The 24,562-nt window shown below is 42.9% G+C and overlaps 1 protein-coding gene across 3 annotated transcripts in view; it reads left to right on the top strand.

Annotated features, from left to right (window-relative positions):
• The window catches only part of LOC125466853 (rho guanine nucleotide exchange factor 12-like), a 129,878-nt gene that overhangs the window by 7,494 nt on the left and 97,822 nt on the right, over positions 1-24,562 (top strand). For 2 of the 3 annotated variants that reach the window (XM_059638912.1, XM_059638911.1), the window contains one exon: positions 22,732-22,755. The exons of the other annotated variant lie outside the window; for it this stretch is intronic. In XM_059638912.1, coding sequence (XP_059494895.1) covers positions 22,732-22,755 — 24 coding nt within the window. The remainder of the gene's footprint in view (positions 1-22,731; positions 22,756-24,562) is intronic. 3 annotated transcript variants of the gene reach the window in all.

Here is a 24,562-nt window from a genome sequence, read left to right as displayed (position 1 = left end):
CTATGTGCACCCCTTCACCCTTGACTCTCTCATCATTCAAATTTTGATTTTTAAAATTCTCATCTTTTCAGAACCTGATGTTATCTCTTTAACGTTCTTCGCTCCTACCATCCTCTGATATTTCAACAAACTTCCAATTCTGACAACTGGAGAGTGATTTTAATTTTTCTGTCTTTAGGTACTCAGGTACTATGTTCTGAAATTGTATCCCTAAACCTCTTAGTATCTTTTTCCTCCTTTAAGACACTCTATCAAACAAAATAATGCCAAAGCTTTACGTTGCTCCTGCGAGGGGCCTGAGGATGCCTTTGGCCTGGGCAAAGGAGACTGTATAAGTGTATGATGGTAAGCAGCATGTTGCCTGGAGAATGTCCTTTTCTACTTGGCAGTGAGCTGATTGAAAGCCTAGATGCTGACTCACTGGTTGCTCAGTTAGTGAGAAAGTCTGTCACGGTTCTTCCAGCTAGATGCAGTCCTAGCCACACCCAGTCATGTATCGTAGCAGTTTGGTATGTATGTTTGTTTACCAAGCTCGTTCTGTGGCCTGTGTTGGGTCTGTGTTGATGAGACATCAGGAATGGTTATCGAGACAGAGTTCTGGGATTGGGGCTACTGATGATGGCAGCAAGAATTCCTCTTCCTGCTGATGTGTCTTTAATTGCTACTGAACGTTGTCAAGCACTGGCTCTGTCTTGAAGCTACAGTTCAGATTCTGTGGAGTAGATGGGATTCCATCCGCCTGTTAATTATTTTGAAGAGCTGCTGACTTGCACTCTGGGTGTGGACTCATTCTGCCTGCATCAGTATTCTATAAATAGGTGTGTGGGCCGACGCAGAGACAGGCTGTGTAATTACTGCTCCTGTTCCCAGTGTGCTGGCCTCTCATTACAGGCATATTCACCCTTTCATTGCTACTGGTGTAATGATTCCAGAAATCCAGTCTACACAACATCCTCCTGCTGAATCTGTGTAGCTTCCTGATTGTTGCAAGTTTGCTGCAAGTTGGCGGACTTGTTCCCTTTTCCTGGCATTCTGGCACTTGCAAACAACATGACTTCATCACGCATAATTTTCTATAAACTTAGAATATTGCAAAGTAAAATTGGATGATTGTCAGACCCCAAACAACAGGTTATGTCAGGCTTTAATTATGGTAAGCTTATTGTTGACTGGAGGGGATTTGAGTTTAGCGCACAGAAGATGGAAGATGTATCTTGTCTTACTATACAACTTAGAGCAGGGCCAGCACAACGGTAGACAAAGTAAAGCTCTCTCTACGTTTTTAAATTGCAAGTGAAGATACCCCTTCTATTTGAAAAAAAGTAAAATAAAGCTGTGTTGACACTGTCTGTTTCAAACTCTCACAGTATATGTGTAAGATTGGTTTAGATAAGGTGTATTGTTCTCTCTACTCTTTTAAAATGAAAATAAATTTCTTTCTACTATTTCAAACAGAAAGTAAAGCTACCTCCACACTGTTCCATCAAACAGTCCCAGGACAGGAACAGCATAGGGTTACATACGGAGTAAAGCTCCCTCTGTTCTTTTATTCTGAAGGTAAAACTAACTCTACCCTGTTCCTATCCCACCCATGCAGGACAGGTGCAGTGCAGGGTTAGTTTTACGTTTATTTTTATTTCTTTTACATGCTGATCATGTGACTTGTCTGGTGAAGTTATACAATCAATCCATCAATGACTCTGTGCCAGAGAACGAGTGTGTATGAGTCATAATCTCTGTTTACCCTAAAAAAATTCTCAGAACTGACAAAGTGAAAGTGAGGGTGGGATTTTTAACCTGTGCATTATGCTGGACTGAAACTCCAGTCCCAGTATGAAATAAGTCTTTAACTTTGTACGATGCAGCTTCATATTGACTTCCTGTTGGGCTTTCCTGATGACATCTGAAGCTGCTGAGCTAAGTCTACGTTAAACCTATCCTTTGTTACAAAGTCAGAGGAAAAGACTACTTTGCCCAATATGTCTCTGCTGGCTTCTGAAGGAGCAATTAACCAAGGACCACTCCCTCACCATCTTCACCAAATTGTATTTGTTTGTCTATTTCAGAATGCAATCTGGCTTCTTTTTGAAAGCCTTGAGTCTACTTCCCTCGCTCATTCAAGTGAAGCATCCAGATCCCAAATACACATTGCGTGAGAGGGATTTCTTTTCTTTTGTGAGAGTGTGAACTGATTCCTGAAGACCTTTATTCAACACCTTCTGTTAATGAGAAAGGCAACATTAGACTGAAAACAATAGTGCTTTCATCGAGTTATCATTCTGGGATTGCTCCCCACCTCTTCCCATATGCTTCACCCACATTGGTGTGCACACATAATCATTGAATCCCACCTCCCACCTTGACAGAGGGGCAGAGAGACAATGAACAATCTTACCTGTGTTACACAATAACTCAGTTCAGTGAAGTTGATGAGGAACCTGTGCATATTAGTTCTTGGCTGTTAACTCACAGCAAGAAAGCTGGTCGCTAATGAACTGTGTTAAGTGTCATTATGGGAGTGGTTGACATTCCAGCTCCGGGACAAGTGCAAGGTTTGAAACCAGTTCATCAGAGAAAATGACCTGTTGGTTTTAAACCAGCCTATTATCTTACTGGGTCTAAGATGGTTGTGCCAATATGGCGACAGTAACCATAGCCACCATTTGATCAGTGGCACCCCACAATGTAATTGTCACCAGTAATTTTATTTTTAATTTACTCATGGGCTATGGGCTACTGGAGATGACCAGTATTTATTCCCTATCCCTCATTGCCCTTGAGAAAGTTGTGATAAGCTGCCACCTTGAACTGCTGCAGCCCACCTTCTGCAGGTTGACCCACAATGCCCTTGGGAAGTGAATTTCAGGGCTTTGACCTAGCGATAGTAAAAGAACAGCAGTATACTTCCAAGACAGGATGGTGAGTGGCTAACCATCCATGCAGGTGGTGTGTTCCCATGTATCTGCTGTCCTTGTCCTTCTAGATGGAAGTTGTTGTAGCTTTGAATGGTGCTGCCTGAGGATCTTTGGTGAATTTCTGCAGTGCATCTTGTAGATAGCGTCAGTGGTTGAGGGGGTGGATGCTTGTGGGTGTGGTCAAGTGGGCTGCTTTGTGCTGGGTGGTGTCAAATTTCTTCGACGTTGTTGAAGCTGCACCCATCTAGGCAAGTGGGGAGTTTTCCATCACACTCCTGACCTTTGTCCTATAGATGGCGGACAAGTTGAGGAATCAGGAGGTGAGTTACTTGCTTGCAGTATTCTTAGCCTCTGGCTCGCTGTTATAAACACTATATTTATGTGGCAAATCCAGTTAAGTTTTTGATAAATTGTAACCCTCAGGATATTGACAGTGGGGAAATCAGTGATGTTGGCACCATTGAATGCCATGGGGTGGCGATAGATTGACCATCTCCAAATAAGAGACAATGTCTGGCATTTGTGAGTGTGAAAATTACTTGCCACTTGACAGCACAAGCCTGGATATTGTCCAGATCTTGTTTTTGAACATGGACTGCTTCAGTATTCGAGGACCCTTGAATGGTGCTGAACATTGTGCAATCATCAGTGAACATCCCCACTCGACTGACCTCCAACATCCACAACCAATTTCCTCTGTGTCAGGTATCCTGAAAACGATTGATTTCACTTTTGCTAGGGCTCCTTGATGCCACGCATGGTCCAGTGCAGCCTTGATGTTAAGGGTTGTCACTCTCTCACTTCACGTCTGGAATTCAGGTCTTTCGTCTATGTTTGAACCAAGGCTATGATACCAGGGATAATGATGTCAGAGCTGAGTGGCCCTGTTGGAACCCAAATTGGACATCACACAGCACGTTATTTCTGAGCAGCTGCTGTTTGATACCACTGTTGATGACACTTTCCATCACTTCACTTGATGATTGTCAGTAGACTGATGGATCGGTAATTGGGTGAGTTGGATTTGTCCTGCTTTTTGTGTACCTGGGGAATTTTCAACATTGTTAGTTGGATACCTGTTTGGTACCTTGTTTTGGAAGAGCTCAGCTGGGAAGCAGCATTTTTTTGGAGCACAAATCTTTAGGACTATTTCTGGAATTCTGTCCGGTCCCATAGTCTTTGCAGTATCCAATGCCTCCAACCAAGTCTTGATATAATGTGGAGTGAATCAAATTGTCTGAAGGCTGGTATCTGTGATACTGAGGACCACTGGAGGAGGCTGAGATGGATCATCCACTCGGCACATCTGGCTGAAGATTGCTGCAAATGCTTCCTCATTCTAAGATTCTTTATCTTTTGCACTGATGTGTTGGACTCTTCTGCCATTGAGGATGGAGATATTTGTGGAGGCTCCTCCGGTGGGTTCTTTAACTGTTCTTATTCTCCACAACCAACAGATCTAAAGGATCACTTAGCTGTGCCTGACATTTGCCGCTTATGCTGTTTGGCATGCAAGTAGTCCTGTTTGGTGGCTTCACCAGGTTAACACCTCATTTTCTTTTAGGTATGCCTTATGCTGCTCCAGGCGTGCCCTCCTGCACTCTCTGTTGAACCAGGGTTAGTACCCTGGCTTGATGCTAATGGTTGGTGTGGTCTGTGCTGGGCCATGAGATCGCAGGTTGTGCTGGAGTACAGTTCTGCTGTTGATAGCCTACAGCACCTCCTGGTTGCCTAGTCTTGAGTTGCTAGACCTGTGCGAAGTCTGTCCCATTTAGCACGGTGAGAGTGCCGCACAGTATGATGGAGGGATTTCTCAATTTGAAGGTGGGACTTCATCTCCACAACGACTACGTAGTAGTCACTCTTGCTGACACTGCCATGGACTGATGCATCTGCAGTTGGCAGATGGGTGAGAAAGTATGTTCTAAGCAGTTTAAAAGCATTTAGATAGTTTCAACTGGGAATGCAACCAGTGATAAGTGCTGGGCAGAGTCATACAAGAGGGCTCCTGCTTGGAGGCGGAGGTTCCTGAGAGTTGCTTGAGCCAGGCTCACCTTTGGGCTGGGATAGACTAATGGGAGTGAATGAAAAAACTAGGTTAGACTCAGAAAAGCAGAAGGGCTGTAATTGATCTACAAACTAACTTGATGAGCCAAATAGAGCTGAGCGTTTAGGGCTTTGATTTTTGTCCAACTTTTTTATAGAGTAGAAATGGATACCTTGCTCACTGGCTGTGTGATTGGGTTATTTCTTTATGGAGAATCTAGGACCAGAGGGAGTAACCTCAAAATAAGAAGTTGCCATTTAAGATGAGGAATTTTGTTCCTCAGAAGGGAGTGAATCCATGAAATTCTTTAACAACAAAGCTTCCACACCTCTCATGGTAAGTACATTCAAAGCTGAAATGTATTTTATGGAGAATTATCAGATCAGCTATGATCTCATTGAGTGTTGGAGCAGACTCAGTGGGATGAATGGCCTGCTTCTGCTCCGACATCTTGCAGTATGGTGAAGAGCAAGAACAGTTTCAGAATTTTCTGACCAGCAGTTTAGTAGCTTCAGCAATTGGACAATGATGGGCTTCTGCCGAGGCTAGGCTGCGATGAAGTAAGAATTGGTATCTTTTCAACAACTTGTCTTATTAGATGGAACTCCAATTAATGGTAGGCCTGCAACACTCTGGAGAAACGGAGCCATTTACGCCATGTTAATCATAGCATTACTGCCGATCCTTGAGTGTTTCATGTCAATGGTTGAATCAGTTGAATCTAACACAACTTTAATTGTTCTGAGTTACTGATGTAAGGGTAAATGGGTCATTTTCAGATTGGCACGCTGTCACTATTGTACCACAGGGATCAGTACTGGGGCTTCAATCTATTTATCAGTGATTTGGATAAGAGGATGATTATACAGTTGCTGAATTTTCCGATGTCCCTGAGATAGATTGTGAATTAAGTTATCAAGAGAAGCTAGTGAATCTGCAAAGGGACATGGATATGATGTGAATGCACAAAACATTGGCAGATGTAGTGTTTTATGGAAAGTTGTATTTCATCATTTTGGTGGGAAGAATAGAAAAGCAGCACAGTATTTAAATGGAGAAGTGTACAATGCTGTAGTACAGAGGAATCTCAACATCCTGGTGCATAAATTGTAAAATGTTTTACTGCAGCAATAAAGGGCCTTGGGCAGTGTATATCTGGTGTATTATGTACAGTTTGATTTCCTTATTTAGAAAAGGGTATAATTACACTAGAAGTTGTTAAATAGAGGTTCACTCAGCCCCCTTCTCGGCATTGCAGGGGTGAACTTAACAAGGAAAAGTTGAACAGATCAAACCTGTACCCATTGGCGAAGAGTTATCTGATTGAAACGTAAGTTTTTGAGAGGACTGGGTAGAGTGGATACTGGGGGAATATCCTGTTTTGTGGGGGAGATGAATACTAAAGAACATAGAACATAGAACATAGAACATAGAACATTACAGCACAGTACAGGCCCTTCGGCCCTCGATGTTGTGCCGACCTGTCATACCAATCTGAAGCCCATCTAACCGACACTATTCCATGTACGTCCATATGCTTGTCCAATGATGACTTAAATGTACTTAAAGTCGGCGAATCTACTACTGTTGCAGGCAGAGCGTTCCATACCCTTACTACTCTGAGTAAAGAAACCACCTCTGACACCTGTCCTATATCTTTCACCCCTCAATTTAAAGCTATGTCCCATCATGCTCGCCGTCATCATCCTAGGAAAAAGGCTCTCCCTATCCACCCTATCTAACCCTCTGATTATTTCATGTTTCAATTAAGTCACCTCTCAACCTTAGTCTCTCTAATGAAAACAGCCTCAAGTCCCTCAGCCTTTCCTCATAAGACCTTCCCTCCATACCACGCAACATCCTAGTAAATCTCCTCTGCACCCTTTCCAAAACTTCCACGTCTTTCTTATAATGCGGTGACCAGAACTGTACGCAATACTCCAAGTGCAGCCGCACCAGAGTTTTGTACAGCTGCAGCATAACCTCTTGGCTCCGGAACTCGATCTCTCTATTAATAAAAGCTAAAACACTGTATGCCTTCTTAACAGCACCGTCAACCTGGGTGGCAACTTTCAAGGATCCGTGTACACGGACACCGAGATCTCTCTGCTCATTTACACTACCAAGAGTCTTACCATTAGCCCTGTACTTTGCATTCCGGTTACTCCTACCAAAGTGCATCACCTCACACCCATCCGCATTAAACTCCATCTGCCACGTCTCAGCCCAGCTCTGCAGCTTATCTATGTCTCTCTGTAACCTACAACATCCTTTGTCACTATCCACAACTCCACCAACCTTAGTGCCGTCCGCAAACCTACCAACCCATCCCCCTACACCCTCATACAGGTCACTTATAAAAATGACAAACAGCAGTAGACCCAACACCGACCCTTGTGGTACACCACTAGTAACTGGTCTCCAGGATAAACATTGCCCACCAACCACCACCCTCTGTCTTCTTTCAGCAAGTCAATTTCTGATCCAAACTGCTATATCTCCCACAATCCCATTCCTCCGCATTTTGTACAATAGCCTACTATGGGGAATCTTATCGAACACCTTGCTGAAATCCATATACACCACATCAGCCGGTTCACTCTCATCTACCTGTTTGAGTTCTTCGAGAAGGTGACCAATAAGGTTTGTGAGGCATGACCTACACTTCACAAAACCGTGCTGACTATCCCTAATCAAATTATTCTTTTCTAGGTGATTATAAATCCTATCTCTTATAACCTTTTCCAACACTTTACCAACAGCTGAAGTAAGGCTCACTGGTCTGTAATTACCAGGGTTGTCTCTATTCCCCTTCTTGAACAGGGGAACCACATTTGCTATCTTCCAGTCGTCTGGCACTATTCCTGTAGACAATGACGAGTTAAAGATCAATGCCAAAGGCTCGGCAATCTCCTCTGGCTTCCCAGAGGATCCTAGGATAAATCCCATCTGGCCCAGGGGACTTATCTATCTTCACCCTCTGTAGGATTTCTAAGACCTCTTCCTTGTGAACCTCAATCCCACCTAGTCTAGTAGCCTGTATCTCAGTATTCTCCTCGACAACATTGTCGTTTTCTAGAGTGAATACTGTCAAAAAATATTCATTTAGTGCTTCGCCTATCTCCTCTGACTCCACACACAACTTCCCACGACTATCCTTGATTGGCCCTAATCTTACTCTCATCGTTCTTTTATTCCTTAAATATGTATAGAAAGCCTTAGGGTTTACCCTGATCCTATCCGCCAACAACTTCTCATGTCTCCTCCTGGCTCTTCTGAGCTCTCTCTTTAGGTCTTTCCTGGCTACCTTGTAACCCTCAAGTGCCCTAACTGAGCCTTCACATCTCATCCTAACATAAGCCTTCTTCTTCCTCTTGACCAGAGATTCCACTTCCTTCGTAAACCACAGCTCCAGGGCTCTGCAGCTTCCTCCCTGCCTGACAGGTACATACTTATCTAGGACACACAGGAGCTTTTCCTTGAATAAGCTCCACATTTCTAATGTGCCCATCCCCTGCAGTTTCCTTCGCCATCCTGTGCTCCCTAAATCTTGCCTAATCTCATCGTAATTGCCTTTCCCCCAGCTATAACTCTTGCCCGGTGGTATACACCTATCCCTTTCCATCACTAAAGTAAACATAACAGAATTGTGATCGCTATCACCAAAGTGCTCACCTACTTCCAAATCTAACACCTGGCTGGGCCCATTACCCAGTACCAAATCTAAAGTGGCTTCCCCCCTTATTGGCCTGTCTACATAATGTGCCAGTCCTGGGTCCTCTTTTGTCTGTCATTTATATCAATGATCTGGGTGAGATTATAGAAGGCATGGTTAGCAAGCTTGCAGACGACACCAAAATTGGTGGTATAATAGACAGTGAAGGAGGTTTTGGAAGAATACGAAGGGATCTGGATCAAATGGGTGAATGGGCTGAAAAACGGCAGACGGCATTCAATCTGGACAAATGCGAGGTATTGCATTTTGGTACAACAAATAAGGGTTGGGTTTATACAATTAAAGGAAGGGCTTGTGTGTTGTAGAACAGAGGAATCTAAGGGTTTGGGTACATAATTCTTTCAAGTTTGGGTCACATATGGAGAGGGTGATGAAAAAGGCATTTGGTATGCTTGCCTTCACTACTCAGTCCTTTGATTATGGGAGTTGGGAAGTCACATTGAGGTTGTATAGAACAATGGTGAAGCCTCTTGTAGAGTACTATGCTCAGTTCTGGTTGTCTAGTTATAAGAAGAAGGATAATATTAAAGTTGGAGAAGGTTCAGAAGAGATTTACCAAGATATTGCTGGGTTTGGAAGGCTTAAGGTCACAAAGAGAGGCTGGATAGTCTGGGACTTATTTCACTGGAGCATAGGAGGTTGAGATGCAACTTTAAAGAAGTTCATAAAATAATCAGAGGTACAGATAGGGTTAACAGTAGCTGTCTTTTCCCTAAGATGGGGATTTCAAGTCAAGGGAGCACATTTTTAAGGCGAGAGGAGAGACATTTAAAAAAAAGATGAGGGGCAAACTTTTTTACATGAGGGTGTTTCGTGTGCAGAATGAACTGCCAAAGGAAGTGATGGATGCAGGTACAATTACAATGTTTAAAAGACATTTGGATAAGTACATGAATAGGAAAGATCTGGAGGGATAAGGGCCAGCAGCAGGCAGGTCGGACTAGCTTAGTTTGAGATTGGACCAAAGGGTCTGTTTCTGTGCTGTATGACTCTACAAAGGGCACTGAGCACAACAGCGTCAACACTGCACTTGCAAAGAGCAGGAGAGCTCAGGTGGAGTCGTGCAGTCTAGGGAACCTTCGAAAAAAAAGTCTGGTCATTTTGGCTCCGTTTGAGAGCGGGTTAAAACTATTGCATTTTTCTTTTATCTAACCTACTTTTTATAAATCAACCTGTTCAGAAGTGTTATTACACTCCTCTGGAGCAGATGGAATTTGCATGCAAGCCTTCAGTTGCCACAAGAGGGCTCCCCAAATGAAACAGGCAACCCCATTATAGATAACAGTGTGGAGCTGGAGGAGCACAGCAAGCCAGGCAGTTTGAGGAGCAGGCAAGTTGACGTTTCAGATCCCGACCTGGCCTGCTGTGCCCCTCCAGCTCCACACTCCTCCATCTCTGGCTCCAGCATCAACAGCTCTTACTAACCCCATTATAGAGATGTTAATGTACACATCTGGACCAGGTGAGATTTGAACCTCAGTCTCCTGGTTTAAGAAGCAGGAACACCACTAATATGTAATAAAAACATATCTTAAGATTAAGAAGACTCCCATTTCGGAGTGTGGAATCCTGCTTTCCCAGAGAGCAGTAGAGCTGGTTCTTTAAATTTATTCAAACTGAGAGATTTTGATAGATGAGGGAGTTGAGGGCAAGGGATATAAGTAAAACGTGGAACTGAGGTCGTAATCAGATCAGTCATGATTTTATTGAATGGTGAATGGGTCAAATAGCCTACTTCTGCTTCTGTGTTCACACAAATCCAGGACCTTCTCAAGTTCTGTGGAGCATGAATGTGATCAGATGATGTGTATGGAGCTGATCTGCACAGAATATGCTACTTAGCCTAAGCCAGTGAAGAATGAGGATTCTAGGGGTGTGGGATGGTGACCTTTTGGATGGGGAAGCAGATCAGAGCTGTGGAGATTTGGTAATATTGAATAGCTTTTATTGTCATGTACATGCAAGAACTGTGACAAACACTACATTGGACAAACAGGCAGAAAGCTAGCCACCAGGATACATGAACATCAACTAGCCACAAAAAGACATGACCCACTATCACTAGTATCCTTACATACAGATGAGGAAGGACACCACTTTGATTGGGACAACACATCCATCCTAGGACAAGCCAAACAGAGACACGCACGAGAATTCCTAGAAGCATGGCATTCCAACCAGAACTTCATCAACAAACACATTGATTTGGAGCCCAGCTACCACCCTCTGAGGAAAAGAACAGGAAATGACATCAACACAGGAAATGACATTACCAACCCAAGGAAACCTAAACACATAAATAGAAAGCGGGACATAACACCAGTGCTTCATCGGAGGCTCACTGATGATGTTACGTAAAATGGTGATGAAACGTCTGAAAACTAACCTTCCAGCTCAGCAAGCAAACTTAAATCCAAAACCTCAACCTGAGCTACAAATCCTCTCAAAACTTGCTATGTACATTCAAAATAAAATGGAATGAAAAGTGTGCACCGTCTCTCGTATGTACGCTCTATTTACAGAACAAAATAAAGATCGATAACTTAGGGAGTCCAACTTCCCTCCTTTGCTGCTTTACTGCTGCTAGAGTCCTGCTGTGGGCTTTCCAGCCTATGCAGTGCCATCGAGAGTGTCCTGCTCTGAGCTATGTAGCCCTGCACCATGCCGTTGTCAGGGGCCGACTCCACCTGGAAAATGAGAGCCCTGCTTCAGGCCTCTCAGGCTAACTGACCGACTGAATCAGCTGCTGCCTCTGAAAATGCCACCGCCGCTCTGGAGCCCATTGAAGTTGCCTCCCCTGAGGAGCTTTCTTAGCCACCATCGCTCTGGGACTTGGCCCCACACTGCTCCGGCTACGCAGCTCCAACACCTCACTGAGTTGTGGCCTCTTAGCCCCTCCTTTGCTGTGGGGACTCAGCCCCTCCGGGACTCATTCCAACCTGCCAATGTTGCTCTAGCCCGCACTGACTCCGTTGCCGCTGCAGGACATGGCCTGTGTGCTCAGCTCCTGCCTGGTCACTGGAGGTGACTACTTGCTTCTGGTTAGAGTTTAATAATTGAAGTTAAAAATAGTTAAGGGACTTGAGGTGGGGTTGGGGCAGGGAAATATTGCAAAGGGGAGAGGGAGAGGAAAAAAAAGGGAAAAGGAACCAGCGAACAGAAGATCTGACTGGATTGTCTTACTGTGCTGCCATCTTGCTTCTGCTGCAGGAGGGAAGGGTCTGGTGTTTGGAGACACGAAAGGCTGAATAACCTACCTTGGTTGCTGTTACTGGATGAGGACATTCATAAAGAAAGAAGGAAAGGCTTACATCTATTTTTGTTTGTTATGGTCTTCCGAGATCCCAGAAAATTGTAATGTAGTGAGGATGCATGGTGTCTTTGCCATGTGTGGAATCTTGTAGAATGTGTAATATGATAATGAACTGAGCCTTTCTTGTATTGATGTTCGTTGAGGGATGAATGTTCTGTGAAACAATTAGAGTGAGGGGGCAGCAGGGGAGAGGGTGAATGTACAGAAGTTGAATATCCTTTAGGTTCTTGCAGCATGTCATTCAAAATTTAAAGTGAGCAACGAGCGACTGGCTTTTGTTATGAACAGAAACTTGTGTGAGCTGGCTGTCCTTGTAAATAATTGTGTATTTGCCAACAGTACTTGAGGGGACGCGCTCTGAGTTGGTATTCACTGAATCCTCAATATTCAAGGGATGGAGGGAGGGAGTTTGCAAAAAAAAACTGCACCTGATTAAATGAATAGTTGGACTCCTGTGAACTTTGCAGTTTAACGGTTGATTCAGAGGTTCATTCAGGCAGTTCGTACAGTGGAAATCTCCTGTCCAGGTGAGGGCAATCCTGGGAAAAGGAGGAGGAACAGCAGGCACTTTTGTCAATCCTGCCATCTCACTTTTTCTACCAGGCCCTTTGTTTAATGAGCTGTTTTTCAGACTGACTCTTCTTGAAGCTCTTCGCATATCTTTGTAAGAGTATTTTTTAAAGTTCCTCAAGTATTTCAAAAAACTTCATAAGGTTCACCATTGCTTAAAACTGGTTGCTTGTCAGTGGGAGTGGAGTTTGTGCATGTGTATGATTTAAGGCTTTCGGCCACTTCACTTCCACTACTGGACTATTAGGAGAATGAGTGAAGCAGCAGGAACATTGCTGAGAATGGCCAATCCTGGGAAGCCTTGGGACCATGACTGTTGGAGTTCAGAAGAATTAGAGATGATTTAGTTTAAGCACACAAGATACTAAGTGGACTTGGCAGGGTGGATACTGAAAGGATGCTCTACCGGTGGGAGAGACTAAAACTAGGGGTCTCCATTTAACGACAATGAAGATGAGTGTTGAGAGTTTGAGGAATAGGGTAAGTATGGGAATCAAATGGTATAAGGGGGCATACAGGAAAGTAGAGTTGAGGTCATAATCTGATCAGCCATGATTGTATAGAATGATGGATATGGCTCTTGGGGTTGCTACACCTGCTGCTAATCAGTGTGTTCATATGTGTGGTATGTGCAACTGTTTCCCTCAGTTGTATTGTTGCTGTCTTAACACTTGTGCCTTGGCCTGTCTCCATCCATCTAATCATCCAGTGCTTAACACCACCTAGTATTTTTGGAACTTGCTGATCTTTCTGACTCAGAACCACACACTCATCCTGCATTTACACACAGTCCACTGCCATTCTCTTTCTTAAAGAAAGAGGTCCATTGCTGTTAGTGCGGCCAGTTTTCTGTTCATTCAATTGATTAGTACTGACCTGAGGGCTTTTAAAGTGGTCGTAGTTTTCTGAAATGCTAGTAACTTGCTCGTTTGTTCAATTATCCACCTGTTGACTTTTGACTTCTTTGAGTTGAAGCATATTGTGTGCCAAAAGGTTTTATTGTTACAAATATTGACTTACAAATCCTACAAAAAGTTTGATGATTGAAATGGATGCCATTTTCAAGAATACCAATGTTGGTCATAAACTAATATATGGCAGTTTTAAAACCAGATTGAACAAAACCTCTTTTTTTGCTAAGTCTTGAACTTGAGCAGAGATTTACACAGATCTGCCAAACTATCAAGAACCATTTTGTCCTTCAAACTTGGGATTTTGCTTTGCTTTTAATTAACTTCAAGACATAAAAACAAATAAATTGAGGGGCAGAACAAATATTATGTGCTGCAGTATAATGATCTCACTTCTGAAAAACCACAGCTGCTGTGAGCTACACTATTCCACCCACACAGTCCTCCAGTACAATATAAGACGTAGTCTTATATTGTCTAGAATTCAGGAAGAAATTATCAAAAGATAGTAATTCTGACTCTGAGACCAGTTACTTGGTGAATGCTGCACATTCTGTTTGTCACAATGTAAGGTGGGCCGATGGGTAGTCTGGTGTGAAGATGTAACCTGCATTTTCTATTTCCGCTGATGTATATTTCTCTGTTTTTATCCTCCCTGCACCTTCTAATTGTGTATGTATTCCTTTATTCTTTCATTCTCCCTGTTTTCTGTGTATTTTTGTCTTCCCTCCATCCTACTTTATATCCTAAGTAAAGTCATCAGTTTTACAGAGCACAGTTGATTTGATCTTGAAATCAAGGCAGCATTGACTGGAATTATACCAGGACACGTTACAAAAACTTGCGTCTTGACCTGATGAAGGATTTGATAAAATCGATTTGATTTAAAATTTGATAGAACTATTTTCTGCATATTTTGTAGAATTAGTGTTAGGCTGGTCAGGAGGGCAATGAAAAAGCATTGTTCTGCACAAAAGTTAGAGGAAATCTGGAAGTTTCTATCCTAAAAAGACTGGCTGATGTGGATCAGCTGTTGACCTCGGGTTTGAGATTGACAGATATTTGTGGATGACTTATGAAACAGGAGCAGAAGTAGATCATTTATCCCTTGAACATGCTCTGCCATTCAGTAAGATCATGGCTAAATGCTTATGTATCAAACTCCACACTGTCTTCTACTTAATTTAGCTGTTTATTTCCCTGCCTAACAAAAATCCAATCACTCTGTCTTAAAAATATCATGATTTCATCTACACTATCTTCTCATGCTGAAGTCCAAAGCCTTCATCTCTGTCCTGAAAATACAAACCACGGTTTCAGGAAAGTTCATCACTATTCTGTATAACTGATGTTCGTGGTGGAGACCAGCCATGGTATGCCCCCACTCTACCTCCTGTTCTTGAGCTAGAATCTACCTTTTTCATTTCTCTCCCTGTCTGCTTTCTACACCTATCCCACTCTGGCCTCTTTGCATTTTCTGTTGGTCTCCCGTGTCTCCGTCTGTCTGTGTAAACATTTCTGTGATTCCCTTAGTCAAATTGTTTTTCATGTTTGCTCTTGTACATGCACACCCTCTCTCCCCCCTCCCTCTCCCCCTCTCCCCCTCTCCCCCTCTCCCCCTCTCCCCCTCTCCCCCTCTCCCCCTCTCCCCCTCTCTCCCCTCTCCCCCTCTCCCCCCCTCTCCCCCTCTCCCCCTCTCCCCCTCTCCCCCTCTCCCTCTCTCCCCCTCTCCCTCTCTCCCCCTCTCCCCCTCTCCCCCTCTCCCCCTCTCCCCCTCTCCCCCTCTCCCTCTCTCCCTCTCTCCCTCTCTCCCTCTCTCCCTCTCTCCCTCTCTCCCTCTCCCCCTCCCCCTCCCCCCTCTCCCTCTCCCTCTCCCTCTCCCTCTCCTCCCCTCCCCCTCCCCCTCCCCCTCTCTCTCTTCCTTACTGTTGTTACCTCCAAGGCTAGAAGAGTGTATTGCTGCTGTGCCCCATCACTCTACAGGTCACAAAATGAAAGTAGTTTTTCCAGTTATGTGATGATAGGATAAATACTTTATCTGATATCAGGCTTGAACAGAAAGATCTGTTAATCAGATATATTAATACATCCATTTATTGGTTTATCATTGAAGCAAAACTTGATTAATTATTGCATTTTCTTTGGACGTCCCGCACATTCGTGACATAGTTATAAATGCTTACCCTTTTAAATAATGCCACAACATTACTTTCTCTTAAGCAAAATTGAAACCAAATAGATTAGGTGACCAAAAATAAAAGCGCTCTGTCCAATAGGTTATCATTGGGTGCAAAAGGATAATGTCTAGTAAATTCCAAATTCTCATTTTCTGGTGTTCTAGCATTTGTAACCAAGTCACTAATCATACACATTGGCCTCTGGAATCTTGGCAAGTATAGCTTGCTCAGGAAATATCAAGAAATTTCTGCAATCCTGTACCAAATAGGTTTTGCAGACTTCAGTAAGAGGGTGTTATTTTCAGAAATGGGAAATCAGCTGGGCAACCTTTTCTTGCAGGCTTCTTGTCGCTCACAGAAGACCAGATGAAACTCTCCAAACTTGTCTTTGTGCAGACAGCTCCAACAGGGTTCTGTAGTGGATTACTTGAACAGTCATGTGATTTTGAGAGAGCTTTTTTTTGACAAAAACTCGTACCTGCAGTCACCTGTCAGTAACCTTTCTGAAAGAAATCATCATGTTTCTACGAAACATGAAATAAATTTATTCTCCAAAGTCCATCAAAACTAGGTCCTTGAAGAAATATTAAATATGAAGGATGAGAAAGCAAAAAATTTGGATGCTGGAAATCTGAAACCGAAACAGTTTGTGCTGGGAGAAACTCGGCAATCTGTCAGCATCTTGTGCAAAAGAAACGGTCTAATGTTTTGAGTCCAGCAACCTTGCGTCAGACCCACACTCTGCGAACTGTTGACCAACTTCGAACAGAGTTACTGGACTCAACACACTAACTCTGTTTATCTCTCAACACATGCTGCCAGACCTCCTGAGTTTCTCCAGCATTAAGCTTTTGTTTCAAATGTGAAGAAACTTTCTAATGCAACCCAATAGCAGTTCTGAATATGGTGAAGAATACATTAGCTTCTAATTCCTGTTACAGAAACTGATGACACAGGATTATAACATTAATCTTGACTCCTGCAGCTCCCCATACCCCTCTCAGGTTTTCTTTTCCCTTTTCCCCCTTTCATTCCATTATTCATGTTCACTCCCCTCACTCCCCAGTCCTCTCAAGGAGCGTTGTGACCTTTTTTTTTAGATTTTACTTTTTAAATTCGCATCAACAGTGTCTTGCTTCTAGTTTCCTGATGTTTCAAGCTGCATTGCTTTGACGTGGGTTTTGTTGATACCCATGTTGATTTTTATTTCCTCAATGGTAGCTCCATTATAAAATAACCAAATAGGCATTTATGTCATTGGACAGTGTAGCCTCCTGTTGGTGACTATGCCCAGTAGGTTTTTAAATCCTGGTGGGGAGAGTTCTGTGGGTTCTTGACCAAACATTATCCCTTTCAGATCGGTACTGCGGGTTCTGAGAGTGATTGGTTGAGAGGGCTGTGATGCATGAATAAGACAGATTGTGAGCACAAGGAGCAGAACTGCAATGGGTTGCCTTTGACCTGTTCTTGAATCCAGGCTGTGAAAATCTCTGACTCAGTGTCTGAATCAGCTGAAGGATATGTTAGGCTGTGAATTGTTTGGTTCGATAAATGATCGGGTAAACACTGCAGGTCCGTTTGTTTGTTCTGAAATGTCGACAGGAAATGTCCATATGTTTCTCAGTAACTGCTTTTTAATGGTTGTCTGATATGGATTTGTTGTGCAATGACTGTTGGCTCCCGCCTGCCTGGATGGAGGTAGCCCTGATTTGGATGTTAGTGAATTGTCTTCCCACCTCCCTGGTTAAATCAGTTTTAATGCAGAGTCACAGTGAAAAATGACCTGATCTGTTTGTGTCATATTGCTGTGTCTTTGCACAAACTGCTGTAGGGACTGACTCTGCCTATCAATCCAACAACAATATTTTGTTTTACTTTTGGGCTGAATTTTATCAAGCATTCCTTACACTAAATGTTATTCCCTTGAAATGCTGGGATAATCTTCCAGGAAAGATGAATTAGAAATCCCTCATTCCAGAATGTGGACTGTCTGTTTGGAAAACTGCAATCTAAAGGGGAGATTGATACCTTTCAGCATTAGTAAATGACATTAAGAATTGTCGTTTCGTTTGTGATGAACGTTGGACTTTGGGCTGGATTATGCAGCATGAGGTCTGGGCACATTTATCATGGTATTACAGATTCTTCCCTACGCCTTTGTGATCAGCCCACTTCTGAGTCCAAATCATCAGGCACTGACTTCACAGCAACCTCTTCCTGTGAATTTCTGCAATTGATTCTCATTGGCTTTCAGGTCCCCCACACATTGACTCTCACTGGGGTATGAGGACCCACCCACGCGCACACACTGACTCCCACTGGGGTACACCTCCCAAGCAAACTGACTCCAACTGGAGTATGGGTCCCACACACACATACTGACTCTCACTCGGATATGGGTCGCTTGCTCTTTGTTGTGCTCGCACTCTCTCTCTCTCTCTCTCTCTCTCTCTCTCTCTCTCTCTCTCTCTCTCTCTCTGTGTCGCTCGCGTTCTCTCTGTCTCGCTCACCCATGCCCACAGGATCCCACACAAATGCTGACTTATTCATTTATAGTCCCCCATATAATAGGTCTGTCTACAGTACAGCTTCACTCATTAAAAACAATTTTGAAGGCAACCCATAATCAGAGATCCTTAGGACATAGATGCAAAAATCTTTGAAAGTGGCAAGATTGAGACCGTTTTTAAAAAAAAACGCATGGGATCATTAAGGATATTGATGGAAATAAAAACATTTACGCACCTGACTGAATTTTTAGCAGCTGGAATAATTTCAGTCGACATGCTTTGTGATTTGATTGAATGGGATCAAGATTGAGGGACTTCAGTGAATGTGGACAGGCTGGAGATGCTGAAATTGTTCTTAGAGCAGAGGAAGTTACAGGGAGATTTTAATCAAGATGTTCAAAATCACGAACAGGTTGGTAAAATGTCTTGGAGGGAGATAATATCATAGTGGTAGTGTCACTGAACTAGTAATCCAGAGCCCAAGCCTAGTGACTGTGGGGCATAGGTTTGAATTCCACCAGGCCAAATGGTGAAACTGGATTTAATAAAAAATCTGGAATGATAGGCTAGTCTAATGGTGACCATGTTGCTACCTTTGGTTGTTGTAAAAACTTGTTCACTCGTAATTTTGAGAAGGAGATCCACTGTTCTTAGCTGATGTAAGCTACATGTGACTGCACACCCACAAAGATGTGGCTGACTCTTAACCCTCGTGTCCTAGCAAGTCACTTCATTATTCTGAAACATTGCAAAATTTAAAGAAAGGAATGAAACCAAGTTAGTTACTAGAAATGACAACAGTTAAAACAGTCCAGTCAATGCTGCAGCATCCTCCTTACTGACATCTCGGAATTGTGTCACAATTGGGAGAGCTTCTCTCGCACCAGTCAAGCAGCAGCCTGACATTGTCATGCTCACAGAATCATACCTTACACACTGTCTCATTAAACATCCCACTGCGAAGATAAGCCCACTAGAATGTGGTACATTAGTACACAGTGGGAGAGGATTTCCCCAAGAGTCCTCAGCATTGATTCTGGCTGCGATGAAATCTCGTGATGTCAACTCAGACAAGGACAAGGAAAGACTGCAGATTACCACTCACTATCCCTCCACGGCTGATGAATCAATATTCACCATTTTGCTCGCTGAAGGTGGCTTGGTGCAGAACTACTGTGGGTGGGAGACTCAACATCATTACCAAAAGCATATCAGTAGCACCACTACTGAGTGAGTTGGTCAACTGAGTATAGGTCCCATCCTCTCACTGAAGGTACCCTGCAACGCATTGTTTGGCACTGCTACTATGCTAAGGGGGACAATCTTCGAAGAGGTCTGTTTAGTTGATTGGGCATCTGTGAGGCACTGAGGGCAATTAGCAACAGCAGAATCTCACTCAGTGCAATCTGAGAGCTCATGGCCTGGCATATTCCCACTCTTACAAATACCATCAAACTAGGCACTCAACTCTGATTCAATGGAAAGTGCAGAATGGTGTGTCCAACTGGTGAAGTTACCACACAAGACTACTAGTATACCAACCAGCATAAGCAGCAAGATATATGTTCCGAGGAAGAGTCACCAGACCCGAAACGTTAATTGTTTTTTTTTCCTTCCCAGACGTTGCCAGACCTGCTGAGTTTTTCTAGCAACTTTGTTTTTGTTCCTGATTTACAGTATCTGAAGTTCTTTTGGTTTTTATTAAGTAATATACAGGGCTGTGTAGTTCTGCCATATTCACTTGTGAAAGTTGGTGGGTATGTAAACAACAACCAGGCAGAAGAGGTTCCACAGTCATCTCCATCCTCAGTGCTGAGGGTGCAGTGTGTAGGCCAGCACATCAGTGTAAAAGATAAGGCTAAGGTATCTACTCTGTTATACCTCACCGGAGTAAGATGCTAGAAAACCGTTACACAAGGGGAGAAGGGAGTGAATCAGCTTTCCATATCTTCAGTTGGCTACAGCAACGGTTTAAGTTCTTTTTAATATGAGGCTACTTTTTTCTAATTAAAAGCAGTTGGCTATTTTTTACTGTAAGTAATAAGGACCCAGTTGCATGGCTTTCTTGAGCTTGCTCTACCTCACTGAGGTAATGTACTGGAAATCTAGCCCTGCTGTTCCCCAGAAGTTCAAGACTTTAGAAAGTACATGATATTTCTGATGTCCCTGTCTTTTAGGCCCAGGTGACAGAAAGCAGGTACCAGATTTCTGTTCCTAACAAGAATGATTATTTATTACAAATATAGATTCTAGTTGCAGATAAACAATCATGAACCGTTGATGTATAAGTCTACTAATTAAAACTCTAACCTTCTTGTAGACTTGCCAATACACATGCACACAAGGACAGTGAGAAAATAAACATGGGTGTTATGTGCAGAGGGAAAACTGGGAAAGCATTTCTGTGGGGTCTGTCCACAGGGTCTGCTGTGATGATTCATATGCTGTTAAGAACAGATTCTTGGTACTTCTTCTCTGGATGCTTTCACCAGTTTTCAGGAGGTACAGAGGGCTGGTTCACACTTTTTTAAACAATCTCTGACTCATTAATTAAAAAAAACAGTGCTTGCATCAGCTCTAGAGGAAAATAAGTAGGTTTTCTTCAGCCTTAAAGTAGCTTGTACTGGACAGAACAGAGTGGTGGAGGTCATTGATTATTTGTGTGTATCTTCTTCACAGCCTCAACCTGTTCAGCTACCTGAGAACGAAACACATAGTTGTTGTCAGGCAGGAGGCCTTAGTCTTGGTAACTGATCACTAGTCTGCAGATAAATCAGTGATTTGTAAGCAATCAAAGCTGCTTTTATACAAAAGCCTTCAGCTACAGCTTGTTTGTGAGGTATGCTTCAGTGTGCTGCTGGACCCAGCAACTGTGTAATAGTGTTTACAGTGAGGGTCAGCTACTTGATCAAATGCAGCCTTAATCTCCAGGGTGGTCACTGTCACCTCACCAGCTCTCTTATCCATGTTTGAACCAAGGTTGTAATGAGGTCAGGGGCTGAGTGGCCCTGATGGAACCCAAACAGGGTGTTAGTGAGCAGGTTATTGCTGAGCAGGTGCTGCCTGATGACACCTTCCATCACTTTAATGATGGTCAAGAGTAGACTGATGGGACGATAGTTAGCAAGGTTGGATTGTCCTGCTTTTTGTGTACAGAACATACCTGGGCAATTGTCCACCTTGTGAGGTCAATGCCATCGTTGTAGCTGTACTGGATCAGCCTGGCTAGGGGTGCAGCAACTTTTGCAAGTCTTCAATACTGTTGCCAGAATGTCTTCAGGGTCCCTAGCCTTTACAGTATCCTGTGCCTCCAACCATTCCTTGGTATTACATGGAGTGAAGTGAATCGGCTGACGCCTGGCCTCTGGAGGAAGTTGAGATGGATCATTCACTTGACATTCTGGTTGGTGTTTGTTGTAGATGCTTCGGCCTTCTCTGTTGTCCTGATGTATGGACTCCCTACTTTAGAAACAAAGAAAAAGCAGGAGGACACCATTCAGCCCTTTGAGTCTGCTGCACCATTCATTATTTTCAGGGCTGATATCCAACTCAGTACCCTGTTTCTACTTTCTTCTCATACCGTTTGACCCCTTTAGCCCTAAGAGTTGTATTTAAGAGAATTACACAGGCTCACTGCTCTCTGAGTGAAAATCATCTCAGTATTAAATGGCTGACCCCTGATTCTGGACTCCCTGATCATTGGGAATATCCATCCTGCATTTATCCTGTCCAATCTTGATAGATTTTCAAAGGTTTTTGTGAGTACTCCCTCCCCATTCTTTTAAACTTCAGTGAATATTATCCAATCCAGTTTCACTTAGTATGTCGATCCTGCCATCCCAGGAATCAGTCTGGTAAACCTTCATCGCATTCCTTCCATAGCCAGGACATCCTTTCTCAGACAAAATGACCAAAACTGCACTCAGTTATTTAGGTTGTGGATATTTGTGGAGCTGTTTCCTCCAGTTTAGTTGTTGCTTGGAACAACATCTGCCATTCCTTTACTATCGCTTGCTCAAAATCCTGAAGCTTATTTCCTAACATCATTGTGGGTGTCCTGACGTAATACTGACTTCAAAAGTTTAAGATGGCAGCTCTCAAACTCCCAGCTTCTCTGGTTTTGGGCAATAAATGTTTGTCCTATCAGTGATGCCCCATCTCCTGAACACATATGCAAAAATAAAATGTTCCAGTGACAAGGGTGTTCGTAACCTCAGGGACACAGATTTAAGGTAATCAGCAATCAACTCTGATTGGAAGATGAAGTTTTTATTTTAAAATGCAGTTGATTGTTGAAATCTGTAAAGTACTGCTTCACTGACTGCTGAAAGCAGATTGACTAATCTCCCTTCAGAAAAAGTTTGATAAATACTTGAAAAAGAACAAGTTGCAGGGATATGGAATGAATTACTAATTCTTTGAAAGGGCAAGCATGGGTTAGGTAACCAAGGAGGAGTCCTTACTGCATGATCATCACTAAATGAGGTTGGGGCGATTTGCTGCGTAGTCAGTGCTGGCTTGTCTAACCTGGGCTACTTTCTTTCATTCCCAGGTTTCCCATCAGAAGACTTCCCAGGTAAGAGCTCTCAATGCGATGGATTAACATGATTAGATGACTCGGAATATCCAAGAGTCAGTTGAGAAATTAAAAATGTCGACGTAATTAGATTTTTGTCCACATTTCTGGCCCCTGTCCCTTCCCAGATCACCTTGCATCCTGGGCAAATCATTAGGCCACATTGGCAATGTCTTTTTTTTTGTGTTTTTTGGAGAAAGTGAAAGATTCATTGACATACCCCAGATATGAAGTTTTGTTTGAGAAGACTGCAGAGAAGCTGGCGCTTTTAGAGAAGTTAAAGAAATATTTAAGTTATGTGGTGTTCATTTTGAGTAGTTCAACTGAGGTTGAAGCTGCTTGGAGTGTGACACTATGTCAGTCTTAATACTTTGCAGTTATTGGGAATCAGAATACTATAGCAATAGGATAAATGCAAACTGTAAGAAATAGGATCAGGAATACACTATGTATTTTGTTGAGCTGGCACTGCCATTCGACACAATCGTGGCTGATCTGTGTCTACATATTCAGCTTTCTCATCCATCTCTGCACCTCTTAATTCCCTTGAAGACCAAAAACATTCTATCTCCGCCATAAGTATGTTCAACCAGGAGCACTTACAATCTTCTGGGCTCGAGAATTCAGAAGATTCGCAACCTTTTTTGAAGAAATTTCTCCCTATCTCGATCTTTGTCCTTTTGTGTTCTACATTCACCAGTCAGGAGAAGTGACTTCTAAGTGTTAACCTTGCTAAACTCATTGAGAACCTTGAATGTTTCAATGAAATTTTCTCATTTTCCTAAACTCAGGTTAGTATTGATCCAGTTTAATCAGCTTCTCGTGGTTGCTTCCTGGGAGGAATACTTTGTGCAATCTAATGAATCTTCCTCTCCTGCTTCCACAGCAAAGTGAAATTGACCAAAGTTCTAAAAGCTTTCAAGCAATGCAGGAGAGCTCAGGTACAGGGCTATTCACCTTCTGCCCTAATATTCTGACAGATTATTTGACCCGACACAAATCTATTTGTCTCAGTCATCATAGCGCCAGTTGTTCCCTTAGATCCCCTGGCTTTTGTAATTTGGGAACTCCAGATTTCCACTTCCCTTTAAATGAAGGAATGTCGCCCCTAACTGCTTCACTGTAATTCCACAATTAAATCCTTTTGTCTTGGATTATCCCCGTCAGAAGAAACTATTTTTCCTCCATCTTTCCTATTGAATATATATATATCAAAAACTTTGATTCAATAACCCATAATGTTAACACTTCAGGAAAGAAACCTAGTTCCTGTGATTTGTTCTCATAATTTGTCCCTTGTAAGCAATGATGCTATTCCAGTGAGTTTGTGCTGCATGCTGTCTTTAGCCAGAGAGTGGTGAATCTGTTGAATTCATTGCCAGAAAAAACTGTGGAGACCAGGTCATTGAGTAGATTTAAGACTGAGATAGATAGGTTCTTGATTGTCAAAGGGAATCAAAGGTTACTGGGAGAAAGCCAGAGAATGAGGTTGAGAACTTTATCAGCCGTGATTGAATGGTGGAGCAGTTTTGATGGGCCAAATGGCCTAATTTGTGCTCCTGTGTCTTATGGTGAATTCTTAATGGGCAGCAAAAATGTGGCGGACAAATTGAACAAACATTTTGAATCTGTCTTCGCAAAGGAGTACACAGATAATCTTCAAGAAATGCTAGGGGACAGAGGGTCAAACATGAGGAAGGAGCTGAAGGAAATCCTCATTTCTCAGGAAATGGTATTGAGGAAATTGGGATTAAAACCTGTTAAGCCCCCAGGGTCTGATACTCTGCATTCCAGAGTACTTAAGGAA

The sequence above is a fragment of the Stegostoma tigrinum genome, chromosome 32 (assembly GCF_030684315.1).
Source record: "Stegostoma tigrinum isolate sSteTig4 chromosome 32, sSteTig4.hap1, whole genome shotgun sequence".
NCBI classification, from domain to species: domain Eukaryota; kingdom Metazoa; phylum Chordata; class Chondrichthyes; order Orectolobiformes; family Stegostomatidae; genus Stegostoma; species Stegostoma tigrinum.
This window is presented reverse-complemented; position numbering and strand designations above follow the sequence as displayed.